At 41.1% G+C, this 21,647-nt stretch overlaps 1 protein-coding gene across 1 annotated transcript; it reads left to right on the top strand.

Moving 5' to 3' along the window:
- Positions 1-568: 568 nt before the first annotated feature.
- mcrs1 (microspherule protein 1) lies at positions 569-19,181 on the top strand. Its single transcript, XM_036559755.1, has 15 exons — positions 569-724; positions 2,274-2,375; positions 3,176-3,347; positions 4,213-4,351; positions 5,363-5,527; positions 8,007-8,116; positions 9,978-10,086; positions 10,319-10,457; positions 10,591-10,666; positions 11,396-11,424; positions 11,581-11,673; positions 17,237-17,319; positions 17,576-17,663; positions 17,954-18,081; positions 18,592-19,181. Exons 2-15 carry the CDS (start codon positions 2,366-2,368, stop codon positions 18,676-18,678), a joined length of 1,428 nt encoding a protein of 475 aa, XP_036415648.1. The 5' UTR covers positions 569-724; positions 2,274-2,365; the 3' UTR covers positions 18,679-19,181.
- Positions 19,182-21,647: the final 2,466 nt, after the last annotated feature.

The following is a 21,647-nucleotide window of genomic DNA, read 5'->3' as shown; positions in this document are numbered from 1 at the left end:
GCCCAATGACGTTGCCTACATTAGAGCTTTGTTTTTAGCATAGCTAACATTAAAAGCTGTTTTCCCAGTTTCGCCAATCTGCTTAGTTTATTCAGCAATAGTTCTCTGTAATCTCTGTAAATGTAGCTTTTACTGTACGAGGAAACTCGATCTCAGTTTCAGTTGCGCTCACTAAGAGCATAATCATGTTTGATTTTGAGAAGCGTCTTTATATTTCAATCCAAGATCAATGTAAAATTCAGTGAGCTGCTTCATGTCTGAGCTTAAGCAAAGCACAGCTTTTGCAAGCGAATGCAAACCGTTGCATCGTAATGCAAAACATTTGCGAGGGAAATTTTTTGTTTGCAAGAGAACGCAAAACATTTGCGAGGGAACTCAACGTCATTAACTTTTTTTAACCACGGCCCCTTAGGGGCTCCGTACATTTAACTATTTAACGCCATCAGATTACTAGCTATGCAGAGATTTCGAGAAATCGGTCAAATTTCCCTTTGAAAGTACTAAATGCAAACGTACTGTATACGAGCTCGTCCTCTGGGCGGCGCTTTAATTTTAAGGGTCGCTAACGTCGACAGCGGTTTTTACCCGGAAGCGCTCCAGTGTGTGGCTCGGCTTGTTAGTAAAAAAACAAAAATTATTGTAGAAGTAAATTTCTACACTTCTCTGAAAGGACGGAGTGACTTCAAACACGCCTCAAGCTGGAGTAATGCTTATTCAGGCTGAGGTAATTCGGATATTAAGCTGCGTGTTTGCTTTTTTTTCGCTCTAGCTGGTTAACGTTAGCATTAGCTGCCGTTTTGTTTTGTTTAAACAAAGGTTGGCTGCTAAGAGCTAACTGGCTATCTCCCCGCATAAAACCTCTCAGTGAACAGACACACTGACAGCGCGGTACGTCCTCGTATGTATCACAGTATGTATTTTATATATTCGCGTCGTCCTTCGGGTATTGTAGCTGCTGATAGCGGTGAATAATGATAACGTAGCCTCCGGCCACAATGATTTGACAGGCTAGCAGCGTTAGCTAGGTTAGCTAAGTAGCTAGGTTAACTGTCTAAAGTCGTTCTCTGACAGTTTAGTCATTATAAGCAATTCATTGAGTTTAGTTATGTTCGGTTGTCTGTAATATAAGGGTTTTAATGCATTTCAGTGAATATTTTCGTCGTGTAATGTTAAAACAATGACATTTCATTGTTTTTTTTTAGATAAACACGCCCACTCAGGAATCAGGTATTTCAGATATCTGAGCCCAAAAGTACGAAGCTTATAGATGACAATGTTCCTCTCATTGTCCTTCAGTTAAATCTTTATTTTCCTCACGTTTTGACAGGGTCCTGAATATATATGACAATCATTGAAACTTAAGTCTTTTTTTAATAGTAATGTTGGTGCTGGTCTGTGTTTAAATAACACACACACATACACAGCTACCATGTATGCCAGGATTAGTGTCTCCCAGAAATAAATACTGTATAAGTACAGCGAAGTCAGAACAAGCTGTGTCATGTTTGTAAGACATTCTTCGAAGGGGAATTCCACCAGTTTTTCAGAATATCAGAATAATTACATTTTGGGAAAATGTAAACAGAGTCATGCAGAGTGATTTGGTGTGAATTGATTGATTGTAGAGACTCAAATTTCTTTACAGTGGAGGTGATAGGAACCAGGGGTCACCATGACTACAACACAAATATAGACATTTTATTTACTATCCAAAACCACCAGTGAACCTCTCAGTTTTTAAACATTATTTTGACAATGGTATAGTAGTGATAAATCTGAAAAAATAATCTTTCGGGACTGTTTTGATGATCCTGATTCTACCTCATGAATGCCTCTTAAAATACATTGAAGGCCAGTACTTTCTCAAACCTATCATAAAACAATGTCTCAGGCATCAGGCAGCGTATTTGTAATTATTTAATGTAATAACTTTTTCCGGGAGCTTATAGTGGAAGGCGTCTGGTTCCTCTCACCACCACTGTGAATGATTCTCAGTAAGTTTCTCTAGAACTTCTTAGTTGTTGAATTGTGCTTAAATGTTGAAAATTCTGTGGAATTCTCCTATAGAATGTAGAGTAGCAGCGCTCAGGAAGCACGAGTTCATTATTTCTAATTAATGCCACCAGAAGTATGATCAGATACTGTGACAAATTTGAAAATATTGCGGTGTTGGATTTTATCTATACTGCCCAGGACTAATAATGATATTTCTTACATTTGTTTTGGTGCTATGCCATTTTGTAAGCTAACATTTCCTGTAACTGTGTTTTCAGATTTAAAGGTGTAGCAGAGGCTGTACTGGTTGAAAATCTGCTCTCTGAAAATAATGCTTGGCTGATATTAGAACCAGAACTGAAACAGAGTCATGGACAAAGGTAAGTCAGGATTGATTGATTGATTGATTGATTGATTCCTTTCGTCCCTTCCTCCCTTCCTTCCTTGCTTCCTTCCTTCCTTCCTTCCACCCCTCCCTTCCGTCCCTCCCTTCCTTCCTTGTGTTCCTCCCACCCTTGCTTTCTTCCTTCCGTCCCTCCCCTCCTACCATCCCTTCCTCTCTTCCTTCCTTCCGTTCTTTCCTTCCTTCCTTCCCCCTTCCTTCCTTCCGTTCCTCCCTCCCTTCCTTCCTCCTGTTCCTCCCTCCCTTGCTTCCTTGCTTCCTTCCTTCCTTCCACATCTTCCTTCTGTCCCTCCCTTACTTCCTTCTGTTCCTCCCTCCCTTGCTTTCTTCCTTCCGTCCCTCCCTTCCCTCCTTCCGTTCTTTCCTTCTTTCCTTCCTCCCTTCCTTTCGTCCGTCACTCCCTTCCTTTCCTTCCCTCTCCCTCCCTCCCTCCCTCCCTTCTTTCCTTTCCTTCCTTCTCTCCCTCCCTTCCTTCCTGACCTTCCTTCTCTCCCTCCCTTCCTTCCTTTCCTTCCTTCAGTCAGTTTATTTATAACCATTAATTTAATGACTTATTGTGAGGGAGATTTTTTCTCATCAAATCACAGAGAATGACTTTGTTTACATCTTGACCATTTAATTCTGAAATTAAATTATGCAGTGGAATTTTTAAAAATCAGTGTAATTCATGTCCAGTGGCTTTGCAGATTCAATAGAATAAAAAATGTTAATGCTACACTCTTTTTGTTTAATATTGCTTGTCAATGATGTTTGACCTGGTTCTTCATCTGTATTCAGATGTGAAGGCAGACATTGCCTCTGCAATGGTTGGAGGGGCATCTGTTGGAAGTATGATGGCACAGAACAGATCTGAAGATGAGGAGTCAACAGGTGTGAAGGATGTGAAAAGAACGGCGGCTCAGGCATTCAGTGGCGGCGGGCTGGTTCCTAAAAGGAGGAGTTCTTCCAGGTATGTCGTCTTTCATTCCATTTGCTTAAACGTAGTATCGCATTGTTCAGTTGTTTCTCCTGTAGACTTATATAGTAAATAGAGGTTGCTAAATGGTTCTTGGACATACAGTTCCAGGCAAAGACCTTTTAATTGGCTAAGAACATTTACTTTTATGAGACAAGTCAGGCTTGGCGCACGCTAATTTAACTTCTTAAAATTCTTCATCTCTTTTTGGAATTAATCTTTTAATTTAATTTCTTATGATTTTAAATTCATTCTCTTAACATTTATTTGTTACACTTTTCCCTCATATTGCTGTTGCTGAACATTAACTATAACAGAGGACAGTCTAACTCTAGAAAACTAGTTCCTACCCTACACATTCATTAAAATACATATAAAATAGAACATAATTAAAGTGGTAGAAAATTCTTACAATAGATCAACCTGGTCACCTATCTATAAAGCAGTTTGAGCTGCCACTTGTGCTCTCTAAATAAAGTCATTATTACATTATGTGGAGATTCTTCATGCCCCTATTTCTAATTTACCATTAATGTAAAGCTTCTGTATGTGAGCAAAAGTGGTTCTTCTGTGGATTTAACCCTATTTGGACCTTTATTTTAAATAAGATGAATAAAATTTCAACCTGTGCCACCTTATTTAAGTAAAGAGAAAGTATTGTAAATGTTGAAAGTTAGACTGCCACATTGTATTACTGAAAGAGTATTGAACTGCGGTTAAATTATGCAACATTTATTTACAATGACTGAAGAAGATGAAATAAGCTGTAATCAATGTTGCTAAATCACTCACACATTGTAAAGGTTATCAAGCAGTTTGAACCCTTGTATTAATACAACTCCTTTGTTGTCTTTTCCAGATCGATCAAGAGAAAAAAGTTTGACGATGAACTGGTTGAGAGCAGCCTGGCTAAATCCTCAAGCAGGGTAAAGGGACAGCCTGTCATTGAGCCAATCAGATGCCCTGGAACTGAGCCGTCATCCAATGAGAAAAAGAAGGTAAGCAGTATAAATAAAAAAAAATGCTGTCCTGACTTTATGAAAGAAGAGAGCTTTTTTTTAAACAGCAGATCAGGGTATAGAAATCCTCATACAAAAAAAAGGGTTAACAAAAGCCAAAATGCAGTCTTATGCAGATGTTTAGGTTCCCTGCTCAAATTGCACATTTTGTTGATTTTCTAAGTGAAAACAAGTTAACACATTCTCTATGGGAAACTCACTTCTGCCCATTTTAATGCACAGTTACTGTTTATTAATTTAACATATTTGGGGAAGCATAAAATATGGCCTGTACAAAGCTTATGGCACATTTTAGATTAAATTTTTTCCAGTATGTTAAACTCGTCAGATAATAGACCTTTTGTGCTACAATTTGCCAAACATGTCATATTTAAATTTGTACCTTGTAGTGGATGTGTTGACTTATTTTCACTTATCAACATAACATGTAATTTGTCCGGCAGTATTCAGACATTTGCATGCAACTGTATATGATTCATGATCAATGATCAAGATAACTAGCAACGTGAGTGATAATGTTATCTATTGTTATATAAAGCTTAAGGATTCATCATTTTTACATCGAAATCGCAATTTAAGGGAATGCAATTTCCTTTTAAAGTTATAGCCTACTTTATCAAAAGGTTTTCTTAAGTGGGGAAATTTAACCTAATAACACAAAGCTTTTAAAAAACATGTAGATGCGTTAGATCTGTCAGAGGTGACCAAACCTCCATGCATTGTGACTTCACAACCACAACTTACTGGCAGTTTGGCACACTACATTCAGGGGTCAAGCTTCAAGCTAGAAAAAGTGGATTTTCTGGTCTGCTTGGCAAAAAAAAAGCCTGAACCTTAATTTACAAAAAATCAACGCAATTAAGATTGCAGCCAAAATATTAGCCAGAAAAATCACAATTAGGTATTTTCCCCAAATCGTTCAGAGTTTATAAGCAAATGATCAGTAAAAATGTATTTCTCTTTGTGTATTCCTTGTATTTCTTGTCACAGATTTCAAAGTCCGCCGCTTCCTTAACTCCTCCACCTACGATGGTAATCGCCCCTTCTCCGATTACCAAAAGAGTGAAGAAGAGCAAGCAGCCACTGCAGATCACTAAAGACCTTGGCCGCTGGAAACCCACTGATGACCTGTTGCTTATTAACGCAGTATTACAGGTTAGAACCTCTTTTGCATGTCGCCAGGGGATTTGCAGTGTAAAGGGTTAAATAGTCTATTATTGCATTTTTTTTGGTCGATTGGAGGTGTAATTGCTTGTAAAAAAATTAAAAAGTAGTCAGTGAATACGGAGAATACATTAATTAAACTTATCTTAAGAGTTTTAAAAGTTAAGGTGTTCACATGTTTCTCCGTTTTTCTCAAATCTCAGTTTTGAGAAATAACTGTTATAACTTATCAGTGTAGATTGAAATAATGTTTCCAAAAAAGTTGGGACGCTGTGCAAATAAAATTGTAAATTAAAACAAATGCAGCAAATACCAAATGAAAAACTGAGAATCTTATGTTTTTTTTTTCCTCCTTTTTTAAAAATATAGGCCCATATGTATTGTTTCATAATGTTGCAAATGTTTTTAGTGGATGACAGGTCTGGACTGCTGGCCGGACAGTTTAGCACCCAGACTCTTTTACTTTGGAGCCATGCTTTTGTTATACATGCAGAATGTGGTTTGCCATTGTCTTGCTGAGATAGTCTAGATGGCAGCATATCGCTGCTGTTGAAACAAATCCTTGTACCTTGAACTTTACAGGAGAAAGAAAAAACATACCTTTCTTTTAATGTAAGTCAATGAAACCAGAATTTTGGGTCGTTTCTTTCGGTCCACTCATCATGAAATTTACACATAATGTAAAGGCCAACAGGTATTTTCAAATTATGTCAGAAAAACAACAAAAATGGAGATACAAAGCTTTATTCCGACAGCAGCAATATGTTTCCAAAACCTGTATATATATTTCGTTCAGCATTAATGGTGCCCTCACAGATGTGCAAGTGACCCATGCCATGTGCACTAATGTAGCCACATACCGTCACGGATGCTGGCTTTTGACCTATGCGCTGATAACAAGCCAGGTGGTCTTTAGCCTGGAGGATGCAATGTCCATTGTTTCCAAAAAGAATTTAGAATTTTCATTTGTCAAACCACAGGACACTTTTCCACTTCACCTCAGTCTATCTTAAATGAGCTCGGGCTCAGTGGTTTTTTGTTTTTTTGTTTGTTTGTTTTTTTGTTTGCATGTTTGAGTTTTAGATTTCTACTACAGAATTGTGTCTATTTTTAATGCTGTGCTGCATTACAGCCAGCCAGTATTGGTTTTTGGCCTTGTCCCTTGCATACAGAGATATATCTCGATTCTCTGAATCTTTTAATGACGTCCCCAAGTTTCATGCTATTTTATGTTGAGAAACTTTATTTTTTAATTTGCCTGTGCAGTCTTTCACAGAGTGCTGAACCCCTCCTGATCTTTACTTCTGAAAGACTCAGCCTCTCTGGGATGCTCTTTTTTACCTAGTCATGTTATCGACCTGTTGCCAATTAACCACTAGGAATTTTTTTAGCATTACATAGCTGCGGCCGGCGCACTGCACAGTGGTGTAAAACTGTATCCACTTATACTGTTTTGTGTCTGTGCTGTTATCCGGTGTCGACCAGAGGAGGATGGGCTCCCCTTTTGAGTCTGGTTCCTCTCAAGGTTTCTTCCTCCTTTTGAGGGAGTTTTTCCTTGCCACTGTCGCCAAGGCTTGCTCACTTGGGGGCTTGGACCCGGATTCTCTGTAAAGCTGCTTTGTGACAACATCTCTTGTAAAAGGTGCTATATAAATAAATTTGACTTGACTTGACTTAACCAGTGCTTTAATGCCTTGTCTCAGCTTCTTTAAATTGTGTTGCTGGCATCAAATTCAAAATGGCCATATATTTTTCAAAAAACGAATTTTTGCAGTTTCAAGTTTCTCCAAGTGTTTCTTCTTTTCAAGTTTCTGTTTGTTCAACACTTGATATGTTGTCTTTGCAGTATGTTCAATTAAATATAGGGTTTAAATGATTAGCATGTCATTGTATTTTGTTCTTGTTTACATTTTGCACAGCATCCCAACTTTTCTTTTGGAAGTTAGAAAATTATAAATTACATACTGTTAGTTTTTACTGTAATTTCTTGATGCATTATCTGCCTGAGGTTTGATCACCACTTTTCAAATACGAGACATGCTGGATGGTGACTTCATTGTAACATAATTCTCAGTCTTACACAACTCTATTATTATGCAGTCAACTATAGCTCTGCTCCTCATTCTAGGCACATCTGGCAATATGTCTTAAATTATCTACAGCTATGTAAAAATTGGCACGTTCTAATTAGTAATTAGAAGCATATAAAGTGCTAAAGTAATATCAGAATAAAACCATGCACGTGTCTTCAACAACATTGCTTTTATATTAATGAAAACAAACTTTTGAATGGTTATTTCAAACCTTTTGTAGTGTTTTTGTAAGTTATGTAGTTGTGAGAGTGAGGGCTTGAAGTGTGGGACCACATGTGGCCCCCTGCAGTATAACATGTTGTAATTAAGAAATGATGCATATTGTTATGTTGCCTGCACATGTACCACACATTCATGTGATGTGTTATTGTGTTCAGACTACTGACCTCACCTCCGTTCACCTTGGAGTGAAGTTCAGCTGTCGTTTCACGCTTAGAGAGATTCAGGACCGGTGGTATGCTTTGCTGTACGACCCTGTCATTTCAAAGTAAGTGGTGTTATCAACAGCTTGAAAATGAATCTCTAATGTTATATTCTTGCCAAGCTAAAATGTTTTGCTACCCTCTTCTAGTCAGGTTTGTTCATTAAATAGATGAATTATCTAGAAGTGTGTGGACACCTGACCATTACATCCACGTGTGCTTACTAAACATCTCTTTTCAAAAGCAAGGGTATGAATAATAATATGTCCCACTTGCTGCATTAACAGCTACTACTCTTCTGGTAAGGCTTTACACTAGATGTTGGGATTTGATTGAGCATAAGTGAGGTCAGGTGCTGATGTTGGATGCTCAGTTCTGAATCACTCAAACTCATCCCAGAGGTACTGGATGGAGCTCCATCTCTCCAGAGAACACAGTTCCACTGTTCCACATACCAATGCTGGGAGACCTATACCACTGTAGCCCACGCTCTGCACTGGGCATGGTGACCTTTTACTGCATTTACATTGACGTGAAGTGAATTTTTGTTTTGCCTCTCATTCATTTCTACGGAGACAGGCGGCAGTTGTGTGCGGGGTCATTGTGGAAGTGGTAGCAGCTCGAAGCACACGGAAAGAGGGATTAAAAAGTGTTATGCAGATGAGAGTGGAGTTTTGCTGGGCAGCAGACAATCAGATTGCTAAAATGTGCCTCATTTTTTATGCCATGCATCTTCTCCGTGTTGAAACTACACCTAAAAATCTGTGATTTTGAAATGAGAAGGAGAAATTAGTGGGATATTTTTACGCTAGGTCACATTTAAAAAAAATTAGACCTTTTCTCACCTGCGTTTCGTCAGAGCACAGAACTAGCCTCAAACTGTACATAGATGGCTACACTTGCTTGTAATTTGGCAGCACCCTCAAAGCAGCAACATTAGGCTCATGTGCAGCTGCTCCAGAGAGCCCTATTGGTCAGTGCTTTTCTATGGCAATCATACACGCACTGTGAATGCCTGTATTAGCGATGGGTTCAGCTTAAAGAAGCTGATTTCACTTATTAGTAGGGCTGTTTGGATGCTTTTGGACATAGTGTTCCTCTGTAATCAGTAGCGTTACTGCTGTGTTAAGTTGTACTTCAACTTATGGCAAAATGTAATATGGCAAAAATATAATCACAGTACTTTTAAAAACAATTCACAATACATTGTCACCATTTTCTGACATCTGATATATTGGAACAGACAAAAAAGAAACAGTAGTGCACTCTTAAAGATGGTTCTTCAAAGGTTCTTTAGTACAGAAAATGGGTCTTTATAGAACCATGGACACTCAAAGAACCTTTTGCATGATTTAAACTTTTTTTTTGGCATCATGAAGGCATTCGTAGAACTGTGAAGTAGATGTCTGTTGTTACAATACTAAGCTTGTAACAATAACATAACCCTCTTTAAGTGTCCATGGTTCTTTGTAGAACCATTTTCTTTACTAAAGAACCCTTAAAGAACCATCTTTTTTCACATAAAAAAAAAAAAATATATATATATATATATATATATATATATATATATATTGTGAAACATGCAGTTCTAGAAGTACTGAAAATACTCAGTGTTCTCAGGAAATTAACATATTGTGTGTTGTAAAAGTTACATTTATTACAAGAACAATAAAATCAGAATGATCAGATTGCCCACCTCTGGAAGCAGCCATCCTCTACGTGAATTAATTATGAAGTGGCAATAAACTTCTGTTACTTGATATAATTTATTACAATAACAATATTGTTGTCCAGCCCTGCTCAATCCATGAAAATAGAGGGCAGTCAGAATAGAAAAATATTATTTCAAAAGTAAGCACCTATAATGCATGTATCTTTACCGCATTGTATCTGTTTGTAATGCTGTTTTTCTTTCCTCTTCCACAGGTTGGCTTGGCAGGCCATGAGACAGCTCCACCCAGAGGCTATCGCTGCAATACAGAGCAAAGCTCTGTTTAGCCAAGCAGAGGAGGCTCTGCTGGCTAAGATTAGTTCAGTGAGTCAGCATTTTTTTCATCTGGAACAGATATGTTCGCCAAGGGTACAGAATGTTTGTCTAAATGCCAATTCACAAGTTGCATCACATCTGTTATCACTTCTAGCGTGGGTGCTTTGTTTATTCTTTCGTTGTATTTCATCATTTTATACTTCTTTGTGAGTCTGTTTGTGGTTCTGGTGGGTTTGGTCAGTAACCACTGTTTTTTGTCTATGTGTCCCACTTTGAGTAGAACAGTCAGCCAAAACTGGAGGTGTTCCAGGACTTGCTGAACAAGCACCCCAGTGTGTTCTACCCATCTCGCACAGCTAAGAGCTTGCTGGTGCACTGGCAACTACTCAAACAATACTACTTACTGGATGACCAGAGTGGTGAGGTTATTTTGTTGTGGACCTTTCTGGGTAAAAAAAATATTCTTTAAGTTAAAACTGCTGATATCAGACAAATTCTTTCATTTGATCTTGATGTTAACGTATCCCATTATGGTATGCTTCTTTTTTTCAGTTCAACCCCTTCCCAAAGCAGACCAGGTTCTTAACTTCTCAGATGCTGAGCAGATGGTTGATGACGCCAAGCTAAAGTAATACAGTCGACACATCTTAATTGCATACACTACAGAATGAAATATTTAAAATTCATTAAACAGTGAATTTGTTGCTGTTGAATCAACCCTAAAAAAAAAAAAGAAAGAAACGTTATAATAAGTTAACGTCCTCTACAGGCAACACACTTAAATATGAAACCTTTGCACAGGACATATTTTATGTTTTTCCCCCAGTGTGTTAAATTCAGCAAATAAACAGCTATTGTGCATTAAAATGTGCAGAAGTGTGTTCTCTGTAGAGCCCATGTGTCAAACCCACGAAATTATTTTAATTTTCTATTTTTATTAGCCCGGTTCATCCTGAGATGCCCTACAGTCCCCAGCATGCACTGCAATGACCCCCTTCCGCCAACAACAATCTATGGGCCGGCGCTTAGATAAAAAGAAAAGATACCTGGTGTCTAGTTCAAGCAAACAGGGGGCCCACGGGTTGAGTTTGACACCCCTGCTGTAGAGGATGTGTTCACTTATTTTCACTTAGAAAATCAACAGAAACATGTAAAACAAAAAAACACAAAACATGTAAGGATATATGTAATGCCTAAACTTTTGCTTTTACATGAGTGTGTGTGTGTGTGTGTGTGTGTGTGTTTGGTTTTTTTTTCTGCAATGATGTAGTCACTTAAAAAGAACTTTGACTAATTGTGTTTGTTTATTTGTTTGTTTGTTACATTACTAAAATCCGACTGAATGCGGAACCATCAGAGACAGCAGGGACGAGGTACTGGAGCATGGTGAGTTCTAGTTTTATTCCATTTGGTTTTGTTCCCTAATTTGCATTACTGTATGAATATAGCAGTATAAATTAATAAACTGCATGCTTTCTTTCATTCATTCAGTCAGCAACTCTTAATCTTGCTGACCCTGACCATTTCCCCTTCTCCTTTTAGAGCTGATGGTTGCAGATAGGCACCAGAAGAGGGAGATCAAGCAACTGGAACAGGAGCTCCCTCGTTGGCAGGTCTTGGTGGACAGCATCACAGGTCATTTTCACAACCGATGTTTTTCGCCAGTGTGTTTATTTATTTATTTTTTATAATAAATTACTTTATTATTTAAATATGTCAGTACTGGTGATGAAAAAATGTCTGATTATCATTTAACTTGTTTATGAAGTAATTAAGTAATCTGATAATGGGTCTCCGGATCTGTGAGTCTGTCAGTAATCACATTTCTGCCTAAATACATGACGCCATGCAGTTCTACAGTTGCTTTGCAAGGCCAGTACACGCATGAGAAGAAGGATGTGATGTGTTGTTGCAGATGTGGTGTCAAGTCAAATATATTATAATTTTTAGCATTTTTATAATTGCTTTTATTCTGTTTTTGACGTGTTGAATTAAGTCTGTGGTATTTAATGGAGTTATGGCATAACTGAAGTTTGAGGAAAGACCACGCCTAAACTCCTCCTTCCCAATTTCAGCTTCCTATAAATACCACTCCTTCACTCCTCCCACTCGTGACGAAATTTCGCACCGACCCGGCTTCGTGCTGCTTACCTTCTATCATCTCGTCCTCATGGACCTCGACATTGTCGCTTCCGATGACGACCTCTTTGGAGAAAGCCAGCACCTTTCCTCCCAGGGATCCGCGCGTCCTGCACCCAGGCTCAAGTTCGTCGTCGCGGTTCCCAACACGCCTGCTGCCTCGGCTTCCTCCGGCTCCTCGTCTCGCCATGCTGGCTCTCGTACGGCGCACAGCGTCTCCCGAAAGAGCCGGCGTTCGCCCCCGTATCCCCCGCCCGCTCCGGCGCAGTCTCCGCGCACGCGACGCGCCCGTCGAGAGCCAAGGATTCCCACGACTCCCCCCGGATCCGGCGCTCCCGCGCCCCTCCTGCTCTAAATCTAGACCTCCGTCTATCTCCGATTGGACAGTTGCTAAACTGCAGAAGGTCCTTAGGGACCGGCACGTTCCTTTCGCCCGCACGGCGCCTAAGGCAGAGCTTTTCTCCCTGTACGTGCAGTCTCTCGGGAGTAAACAGCGCCTGCCTTCCGCTGCTAAGGCGCAGCCTGATCGCGTCACCTTCCCCACGGCCCCGGCGCGTGATGAAGTCACCGACTCCCCGGACGCCCCCTCGTCTGATGTGCCGCCCCCCGCTGGATGTCCCGGACCCGCTACCAGGCAGCCTGCCTCCGTTGCTGACCCAGCCAGCACTGTCGTCGCCCCCATTGCATGCCTTGCCTCTGTTTTTTCTCAGCTCTCTCCCCCTATATTTTCCCAGCCTTTTTCTGCCCCACCCCAGGTATATTTCTCTTCCTTCTTCTCAGCTTCCTCCTTTGTCATCCCGACCCCTCCCTTTGTCATCCCAACCCCTCCCTTTATCATCCCAACCCCTCCCCTTATCATCCCAACCCCTCCCCTTATCATCCCAACATCCCCTTTATCATCCCAACCCCTCCCCCCTATCATTCCATCCCCTCCCCCTATCATCCCATCCCCTCCCCTTATCATCCTTCCCCTTCCCTTCATCATCCCTCCCTGTTCCCTCATCATCCCAGCCCCTCCCCTTTTCTTCGTACCCGTTTCCTCCTTCTTTTATGACGTTCCCTGCTTGCCCTTCTGCCTCGTTTTCTCATCCCATCCCAGGTCTCCAGTCGCAGTCACTGCCAGCCCAGCCTCGGCCCCTCCTCGCCGACTCCTCGTTTTCCCTCTACACCGCTCCTCCTGCTGTCCCACCCAGCGAGGCCCGCCTCTTCAATCCACCTCTCGTCTCTTCTGCCCTGCGTGCGCGGATCCTCCAAGGTGCGGACGTCAGTCTCCCTTCATTACTTCACCCATCCGCTGCCTCCGGTGCTCCCCGTACCATTGACGCCGGCGACGTTTCTCTCACCCTCCAGTGTGCCGATCCTCGCACCTCTAAGGTCCTCACCGCTCCTGAGTTCGCACTCGCTTTTTCCATCTACCGTGATGTACTCTGTTCAGCCTTCCCATCACGGCGTCAGGAGCTGAATGACTATCTTTCTATCAACTTGGACCTCGCCGTTCGATTTGGACGGTCGGGTTTCTACGATTACCATCGTCTGTTCTCGGCCCGTGCATCTGCCTGTCTTCAGCAGTGGAACATGTCTACATATTGGGGCTACCTGGACCTTGAGCTCTACTGTTGCGTTTTTGCTGGTCGTACTGCTCTCTCCTGCGAGCTCTGCGGTTGCCCGTCTCACCCCGCTTCCTCCTGCAATCTCGTTGCTCCGCCCCCTCCCGCTCCCCGCACTGCCGTACCCTCAGCTCCTACGGCAGCCCCCGCCCCTATCTTTACAACTTCCAGTTCCCGCGATAGCCGCGGGCGGCGTTTGCTTTTCCTCGGGGGACGGATGGTTTGTAATAATTTCAACTCCGCTGGTTGTTTTTCTTCTTCGTGCAAGTTCCTCCACGTCTGCTCTCATTGTGGCCAGGCTCATTCTAGATCGGGATGTCCCCTTCACCCTCCTAAGTTTGGGCCCAAATGACTACTTCGGCATCTTTCTACCCCCGTCAATGTCCCTGCTCTTGCTGCTGACCTCTCCCTCCATCCTGATCATTCTTTCGTCTCGTATTTGCTGGACGGCCTCATCTTTGGCTTTTCTCCTGGACTTGCTGTGCTTCCTGCCTCATCCCTTTCATGTCGCAACCTCCTCTCCGCTCTGTCCGAGCCTGATGTTGTGTCTTCCCTTTTAGCCAAGGAAGTTTCGGAGGGTTTCATGATCGGCCCTTTTGCTTCTGCTCCCTTCTCCACCTATCGTGTCAATCCTATTGGCGTCGCCACTCGTAAATACTCCGGCAAGAAACGCCTCATCATTGATTTGTCTGCCCCTCATGGCTCTTCAGAACCATCCATCAACAGCCTCGTGCCTAGCTCTGATTTCTCTCTTCACTACGCTACCGTGGACAATGCTATATCGCTCATCAAGCAGGCCGGTCATGGAGCTTGGCTCGCCAAGGCTGACATTGTCTCGGCTTTCAAGGTCCTCCCTCTGCACCCTGATTTTTGGCATCTGTTCAGAGTTTGCTGGGATGGCAGATTTTACTTTGCAGTTCGACTCGCCTTCGGATGCAAAAGCAACCCCAAGATTTTCGACACTCTGGCCGAAGCCTTGTGTTGGATCTTGCTGAATGTTTGCAGACTACCCTACGTGCTTCACCTCCTCGATGACTTCCTCGTGGCGGTCCCCCCTTCCTCCCCGCCTGCATATGGCCTCCGTACCCTCTCCTCTGCATTTCAGCGTCTTGGTATCCCCCTGTCTCCGGAGAAGACATTGTGTCCATCTACCTCTCTTGAGTTCCTTGGCATTCAGCTGGACTCAGTCTCGTTTCAGGCTTCCCTTCCACCCGATAAGCTGGATCGCATTGCTACTGCCCTGTCAGAATTTGTGCTGCAGCCTCGATGCTCGAAGCTCCAGCTCCTCTCTCTTCTTGGGCATCTCAATTATGCAATTCGAATAATACCTCAAGGTCGCTCTTTTATCTCCCACCTCCTCAGCATTGCCTCCTCGGTTCCCTCGCTTCAACACCGCCTCTCCTTGGATGACGCATGTATCTCGGAACTCTGCTTCTGGCTCTTCCTCCTCCAGCACTGGAATGGCATCTCTTTCTTCTACGAAGACGCTACCCTAGTCCCTGAAGATCTGCAACTATTCACTGATGCTGCTCCCTCGATAGGCTTCGGCGGCTTCTATGGTGGCCGCTGGTTCGCTTCTCAATGGCCTCCAGAGTTTGCTTCGCTTTCATTTGAATCAGGCGATTCCTCTGCCTTGTGGGAACTCTACCCGTTCGTCATAGCCGCACTCCTTTGGGGACACGAATGGACACGACGAGTGATCCTTATCCACTCCGACAACTCTGCTGTTGTTCATATGATAAACAAAGGACGATCTAAATCCCTAACACTCATGCCATTCTTACGTCGCCTGACTCGGCACTCAATCAAACATCAATTTATTCTTCGAGCCATTCACATCCCAGGCCATTCAAATGCTATTGCTGATTCTCTCTCTCGTTTTCAATTTCAGAAATTCAAAGCCTTGGCACCTCAAGCAGAGCCTCATCCGACACCAATTCCTCCATTTTCAGACTCCATCCTCCAACTGACCAGCAGTTCTTTCAGCTCCTCCTCCAAGCTCAAGAAATAATCTTAAGCGCAGTTGCCCCTCGTACCCTGACGACCTATTGGTCCGGATGGAAATCTTTCCAGCGCTTCCACGCACTCCACAGCATTCCGTTCCCTTCAGACAATCTGTCAACGACAGCTGCTTACCTCACATTTGCCAGTTCATATTTAGCCATTCGCTCTTCCACCTTAAACGTCTATTTAGCTGGGATCAATTTCTTTACAAAGCTTATCAACGGAACCCAACACACAACAGCTAACCATCCCTCAGATTATACTTTTACTAAAAGGAATCCAAAGAAATGAACCTCGCCTTCCACCACGCCAGCTGCCCTTAACCTCTGACATACTCCACCACTGCATTCAGACACCCCGTGCTGGTCTCTTCCCCAAAGAACTATCCACTACATTAGAAGCCCTGTTTCTCCTCGCTTTTTCGGATTCCTGAGATGCTCAGAATATACAGCTCAAACAGAAGCTTTCAACCCTGCTCTACATCCCTGCCTATCAGACTTAACCATGTTAAACTCAGATACCATGACCTACAACATCAAACACAGCAAAACAAACCAGTTTGGTAAAAGCATTCCTTTGTACTTATTTAAAATCAACTCTTATCTGAGCCCATATGAACCTCTGGCACAGCTACTCCAACTCAGGCTCTCTCAAAATGCCCAACAATCAGACCCACTTTTCATTACAGAAACCGGCTCCGTGGTCTCCCGTCGCTGGTTCCACAAACTCTTACGCCTAGTTCTTTCATTATCCGGTTACCCTCCGGAACAATTTTCTGCTCATTCCTTCAGAATCGGAGCAGCTTCTTCTGCTACTCGCCAAGGGCTCCCCGACCATATGGTCCAACTACTCGGACGATGGTCCTCGCAAGCTTACCATGGCTACATATGCACGCAAATCCAGGACCTCCGCCAAGCTCACGAACAGCTGGCCTCCATCTAATCCGGAATTTTTAGGGGTCGGCCCTCTCGCGATCCACAGAGGCCGTACTGAACTCCAGCCCAAATTTTCCTCAGAGTTCCCCTCCTATCATTATCTAACTTACCAAGGCGTGGTCTGCATTCGCAAACTGCTTCCAGACTGCTTCCAAAATACCCACATACCCATCACATGCACTGAATAACGTGATTAAAATCTTGTGTATGTGTCTTAAAATCAAATATTGTTTTTTTATTTCTGTAGGTTTACAAATGCAGTAAAATGAAATTTTCCAGATTTTAACATGGTAGCCAAGCATCACCTAAACCTTTTGCTTTTCCAGAATGCAATAAATGCATGATCCAAAATGGGTTTGAAATATTGCTGAAGTCTTACTAGTGTAATTGCTCTCATTGACCTGTTAATGTCTTTGATTCTTTAACGTTAATGTAATTTATGTATGTATCAAATATGATTACAGTGATTTCATACTGTGAATTTGCTTTTATGGTTTTGTAATGTGTTCATAGGTATGAACTCCCCAGACTTTGATAACCAAACCTTGGCTGCATTAAGAGGGCGCATGGTCCGATACCTAATGAGGTCTAGAGAGGTGAGTTATGCTCTTTTGATAAAATGGGCATTTTTTTAAAAATCAGAAATGTATTTATTACCATACTTTATACAGAGTTTTATATTCATGTAAATACTGCATTACTTTACTTGTGTGTTGTTCCTAACCTGTTATTTCTTTGGGATATTGTTTTGCATTTTTTATTAGCATAAATAAATGATAAATAAATAGTGCCTTACATTTTCTAATAATTGACCCTGTCACCACCTAAAATAAATTGTTTACGTCCTCTAAGATCACTCTTGGCCGTGCAACCAAGGATAAACAGATAGATGTGGATCTGTCATTAGAGGGACCAGCGTGGAAAATTTCCAGACAACAGGGTATTTATTTATTTTATTTATTTATTTATTTATTTAGAATAAAGAATTCTATACCACAACCTATTATTTTTCTTCTGCATAGAGACAGTAAGAGTAAGGCTTTTCATCATTTTTTTTTCTTGTTTGTTTTTTTTTCCCCTTACTGATTTCTGGGAGGTTTGATTACGTTTGACGTTGATTTCAGCTTGTGTATGTAAAGAACCGCTTATGGCTTTTTGAGGATTACTCTTCATTTTGTTCAAGATGCTGGGGGTGTTTCATCTGTTCTCCTTTTCTTATTTTGACCACAGGGGTCATCAAGCTCAAAAACAATGGTGATTTCTTCATTGCCAATGAAGGTCGAAGACCGATCTACATAGATGGCAGACCTGTCCTGTCTGGCAACAAGTGGAAGCTAAACAACAATTCTGTGTTGGAGGTTAGAAGATAAGAGTTTGACGATGTGTCTCTCCCTTTTGCGAATGTAGTTGATCAAGACATGATTTTTACCTTTTTAGTTTTGCCCTAGAGCTAAGAAGTAAGTAAGAAGTAATGCTAACTGCGCGCATAAATTATGACACTTCTGCCTCAGATTGTGTTGATTTGTTAGGGTTAAATAGGCTGTGTTCACACTGCAGGCAAAAAAAGTTCTCGTTATCTTTTTGAAAATTACTGTATAGTTGCATGTGAAAGTTTAGGTGTCTCTGGTCAAATAAAATGTTTTGTTCGTTTTGTGAAAATCCTTTGCAGCAGTAAAGAGGCAAACTTCAGTCACCAAACATCTTGATCAATTGACTGCAGTTGGGATAAACATGAAAATTGTTTACTTTTTGTGTGAAAATCAGAGAATAACAGTGACCTCTCTAACCTGTTTTCTAGAATTAATGATTAGCCATTTCTACAATAACTGCTATAATGTCAATGCTGACATTATCTCTCTTTTGTCTAGATTGCAGGGCTTCGTTTTGTGTTCCTTATCAACCAGGAGCTGATTTCACTTATCAAAGCAGAGACGGCCAAGATGAACCAGCAGTGAACTGCACAATATAACGCCTGTGACTCTATTTGCTCACTGTGGTGAAGCAATAAGTAAAAGGACCCCAGCAATCAATGAGCAGTCAGCTCAGGACCCATGCACTGCGTATCTAGGCAGAAGAGTGGACGCTGGCCCAGTAGATTGTGCTGTAGATAAATGTGAACACAAAGAGACCAGTTCTAACGGGAACTCAAAAGGGCCTTTGAGCGCTTAGTAGAGGGTTTAATCCAATTACAGACTGAAAGCTTCTTACACAATGAGAAGGCCCTTCAGAGCCATTTGAGCAGGTGGGCTTGGGCAAAAGACCCGCTGCTGCCTGAGTTCACGTTACAGCAAACTGAAACTAGTCCTGGAGATGCACATACTGCAGAATCTTTCCCTGGCTTATGGTAAACAAATCAGTTTGGAACTGTAACTGAGATCATTTTCATTGTTTTATGTTCGAATAACTGTGTTGTCATTTTGAATGTGTGCAGAATACTTTTACAAATGCTAACAAAACATCTCTAGACTCTGTTTTTTTTTTATTTTTTATAAAGGAGCATGAGAATAGTGTTGTTAAAGGCAGATAACTGACATTATCTGGATTGAAGATTTAACACTGCTTACACAACAACTTCAGAAGGGCTCACAGAGACACCAAACAGATCACAGTACTAAAAAAAAAAGGAGTGTCAAAGCAGTGTTTAAGAACTGGATTCCATTTTAATAAAATTTACAGGAGCTTAATTTGAGATCAAATTTTAATTGAAAATGGAAATCCACATAAATATGTAGTAGAATAAGGAAAATACAGTTTGATGCATAGATAACTGGGAAATGTGATTTTTAAGTAGTTGACCCGTGAAGACGTATTTGGTGTCTGAAGTTTGCTTCTTTAGTTCAGCCCTGTAGCTAACAGTTAACGTGGTGCTAACTGCATGCCTAAATCATTTCCCACTTCACTCAAAAATAGTGCATCATTGTGTGTTGTCATAGTGTCGAAAAGCCCATAAGCAAGTCTGTTTATATAAATTGACAGCAGTATGGACAAAATTCAGGTTTAAAAGGGAATTCCACTGAAAAATTCTGTTGAACCAAATCATTAAGATGTAAACAAAGTTCATTCAGAGTGGTTTGGTGTGAAATGCTTCGTTCTAGCATCAGAATTGTTCACAGTGGTGATGGGAACAAGAAAGCCCCTCACAGAAAGTTATCTCATTAAATAGTTATGAATACACTGCCTGATGTCTAAGACATTGTTTTATCCTAGTTTTGCAAATAGTTTTTTGTCTAAAACTGATTATTTAAAGTGCATTCATGGCAGAGAGGTAGATGCAGGGTGTTGTAAGGCAAAATAATCACCAATGAAAACATTTTTTCTGATTATTCAGTATTTTACGATCAACCTCACGTAAAAACTTGTGTAGGAAACGCGTGTAGGTTCACTGATGGTTTTAGGTAGTAAATAAAATGTGTATATTTGTGTTGTCATGGCGACCCCTGGTTCCTATCAGCACCACTGTAAAGAAATCTGAACTATTTCACAGCAAACCATCTGAATGAATGTGTTGCATGATGCTAATTAGGGAGTTGCTTCCGTTACTTGTTAGCTACATTAGCCTTGTAGCTCCAGAGCAATACTAATCAAGCAAATTTAGAGCACCAAACATTTTTGGTTGATCAACTACATTTGGTGAGGCAGAAAATTAGAATATTCTATGAACTGTCGCTGTCATTGGGCCTCATTCACCAACCATTCTTAAGAAGAAATTTCTTAAAACCCACTTATGCGATTGCAGAATCTACACACACTCAAGAGCACAAAGTTGAGAACAGTTCTGCAGTTTAAGTTTAAGTTTTTCTTAGGACCTTTCTCAAGAACAGCTTTAGGAACAACCTTAGGAAGATATTGGTGAATGAGGCTCATTGTTCTATTAATATCAGGTACTACATTTTTCAGACTTCTCAGAGTACAAATGCTGATCTGGGATTAGTTCTTGCCTTTTATATGTGTGCTGAATAGGATTACCTGAAGTGAAGAGGCCTGATCCTAGATCAGTGTTCTTACTGAGAGATAAGTATCATAAAACATGAAACGTCAACTGCCTGTTACAAGTAAGTAAAGTAATAATAATTTCAGATTCCTTCAAATTATAGTTTTCTTTTGTTTAGTTTTTCTAGACGGGGTTAAGCCTAGTGCAGGACTGAATTTCCCCTTCAGTGGAGAATCTCTGTTTACAGTTCTGTGTAATCCAAGATTCAGCTTAATGCCTTTGCGGGACACTGGCTCTTCTTTTAATCTTATTTGAATCCTTATATTCCTCTGTTTTCCTTTTTTGGGTCTGATCTGATACAGCTTCATGTTAAAATCATATTAAATAGCAGTCATTGTAAAATGGAGGGAAGCCATTATGTATAAAGCTGACAAAATATTCTTGAAGGGGAATTCCACCAATTTTTCAAAATGCATAATTCAGTCATTGAGATGGAAACAGAGTGATTCAGAGTGGTTTGGTGTGAAATGGTCCAGATTTCTTTACAGTGGTGGTGATAGGAACCAGGGGTCACCATGACTACAACACAAATATAGCCATTTTATTTACTATCCAAACCACCAGTGAACCTACACATGTCTTCTGAGTTTTATATGGATGTTGATGATGGTAAAATAGTGGAAAATCTGAAAAACAATCCGTTTTCTTTAGGGACTGTTTTGCCTGTACGTCTTTGTCATTAATGGATTGAAAAATATATGGTTTAGGTCAAATTTTAATCTTTAATCTATTGTAAAACAGTGTCTTAGCCATCAGGCAGTGTATTCATAACAGCAGCATTTCATGTAATAACTTTCTGTGAGGGCATGTTTGAGGCATTACACTCTTCAGATGTCTGGTTCCTATCACCTCCACTGTGAACAGTTCTAATTTGGTAAGTTTATCTAGAACATAGGATTTCACACCAACCCACTCTGAATGATTTTGTTTACA

Source organism: Colossoma macropomum, unplaced genomic scaffold, assembly GCF_904425465.1.
Source record: "Colossoma macropomum unplaced genomic scaffold, Colossoma_macropomum, whole genome shotgun sequence".
Classification (NCBI taxonomy): Eukaryota; Metazoa; Chordata; class Actinopteri; order Characiformes; family Serrasalmidae; genus Colossoma; species Colossoma macropomum.
This window is presented reverse-complemented; position numbering and strand designations above follow the sequence as displayed.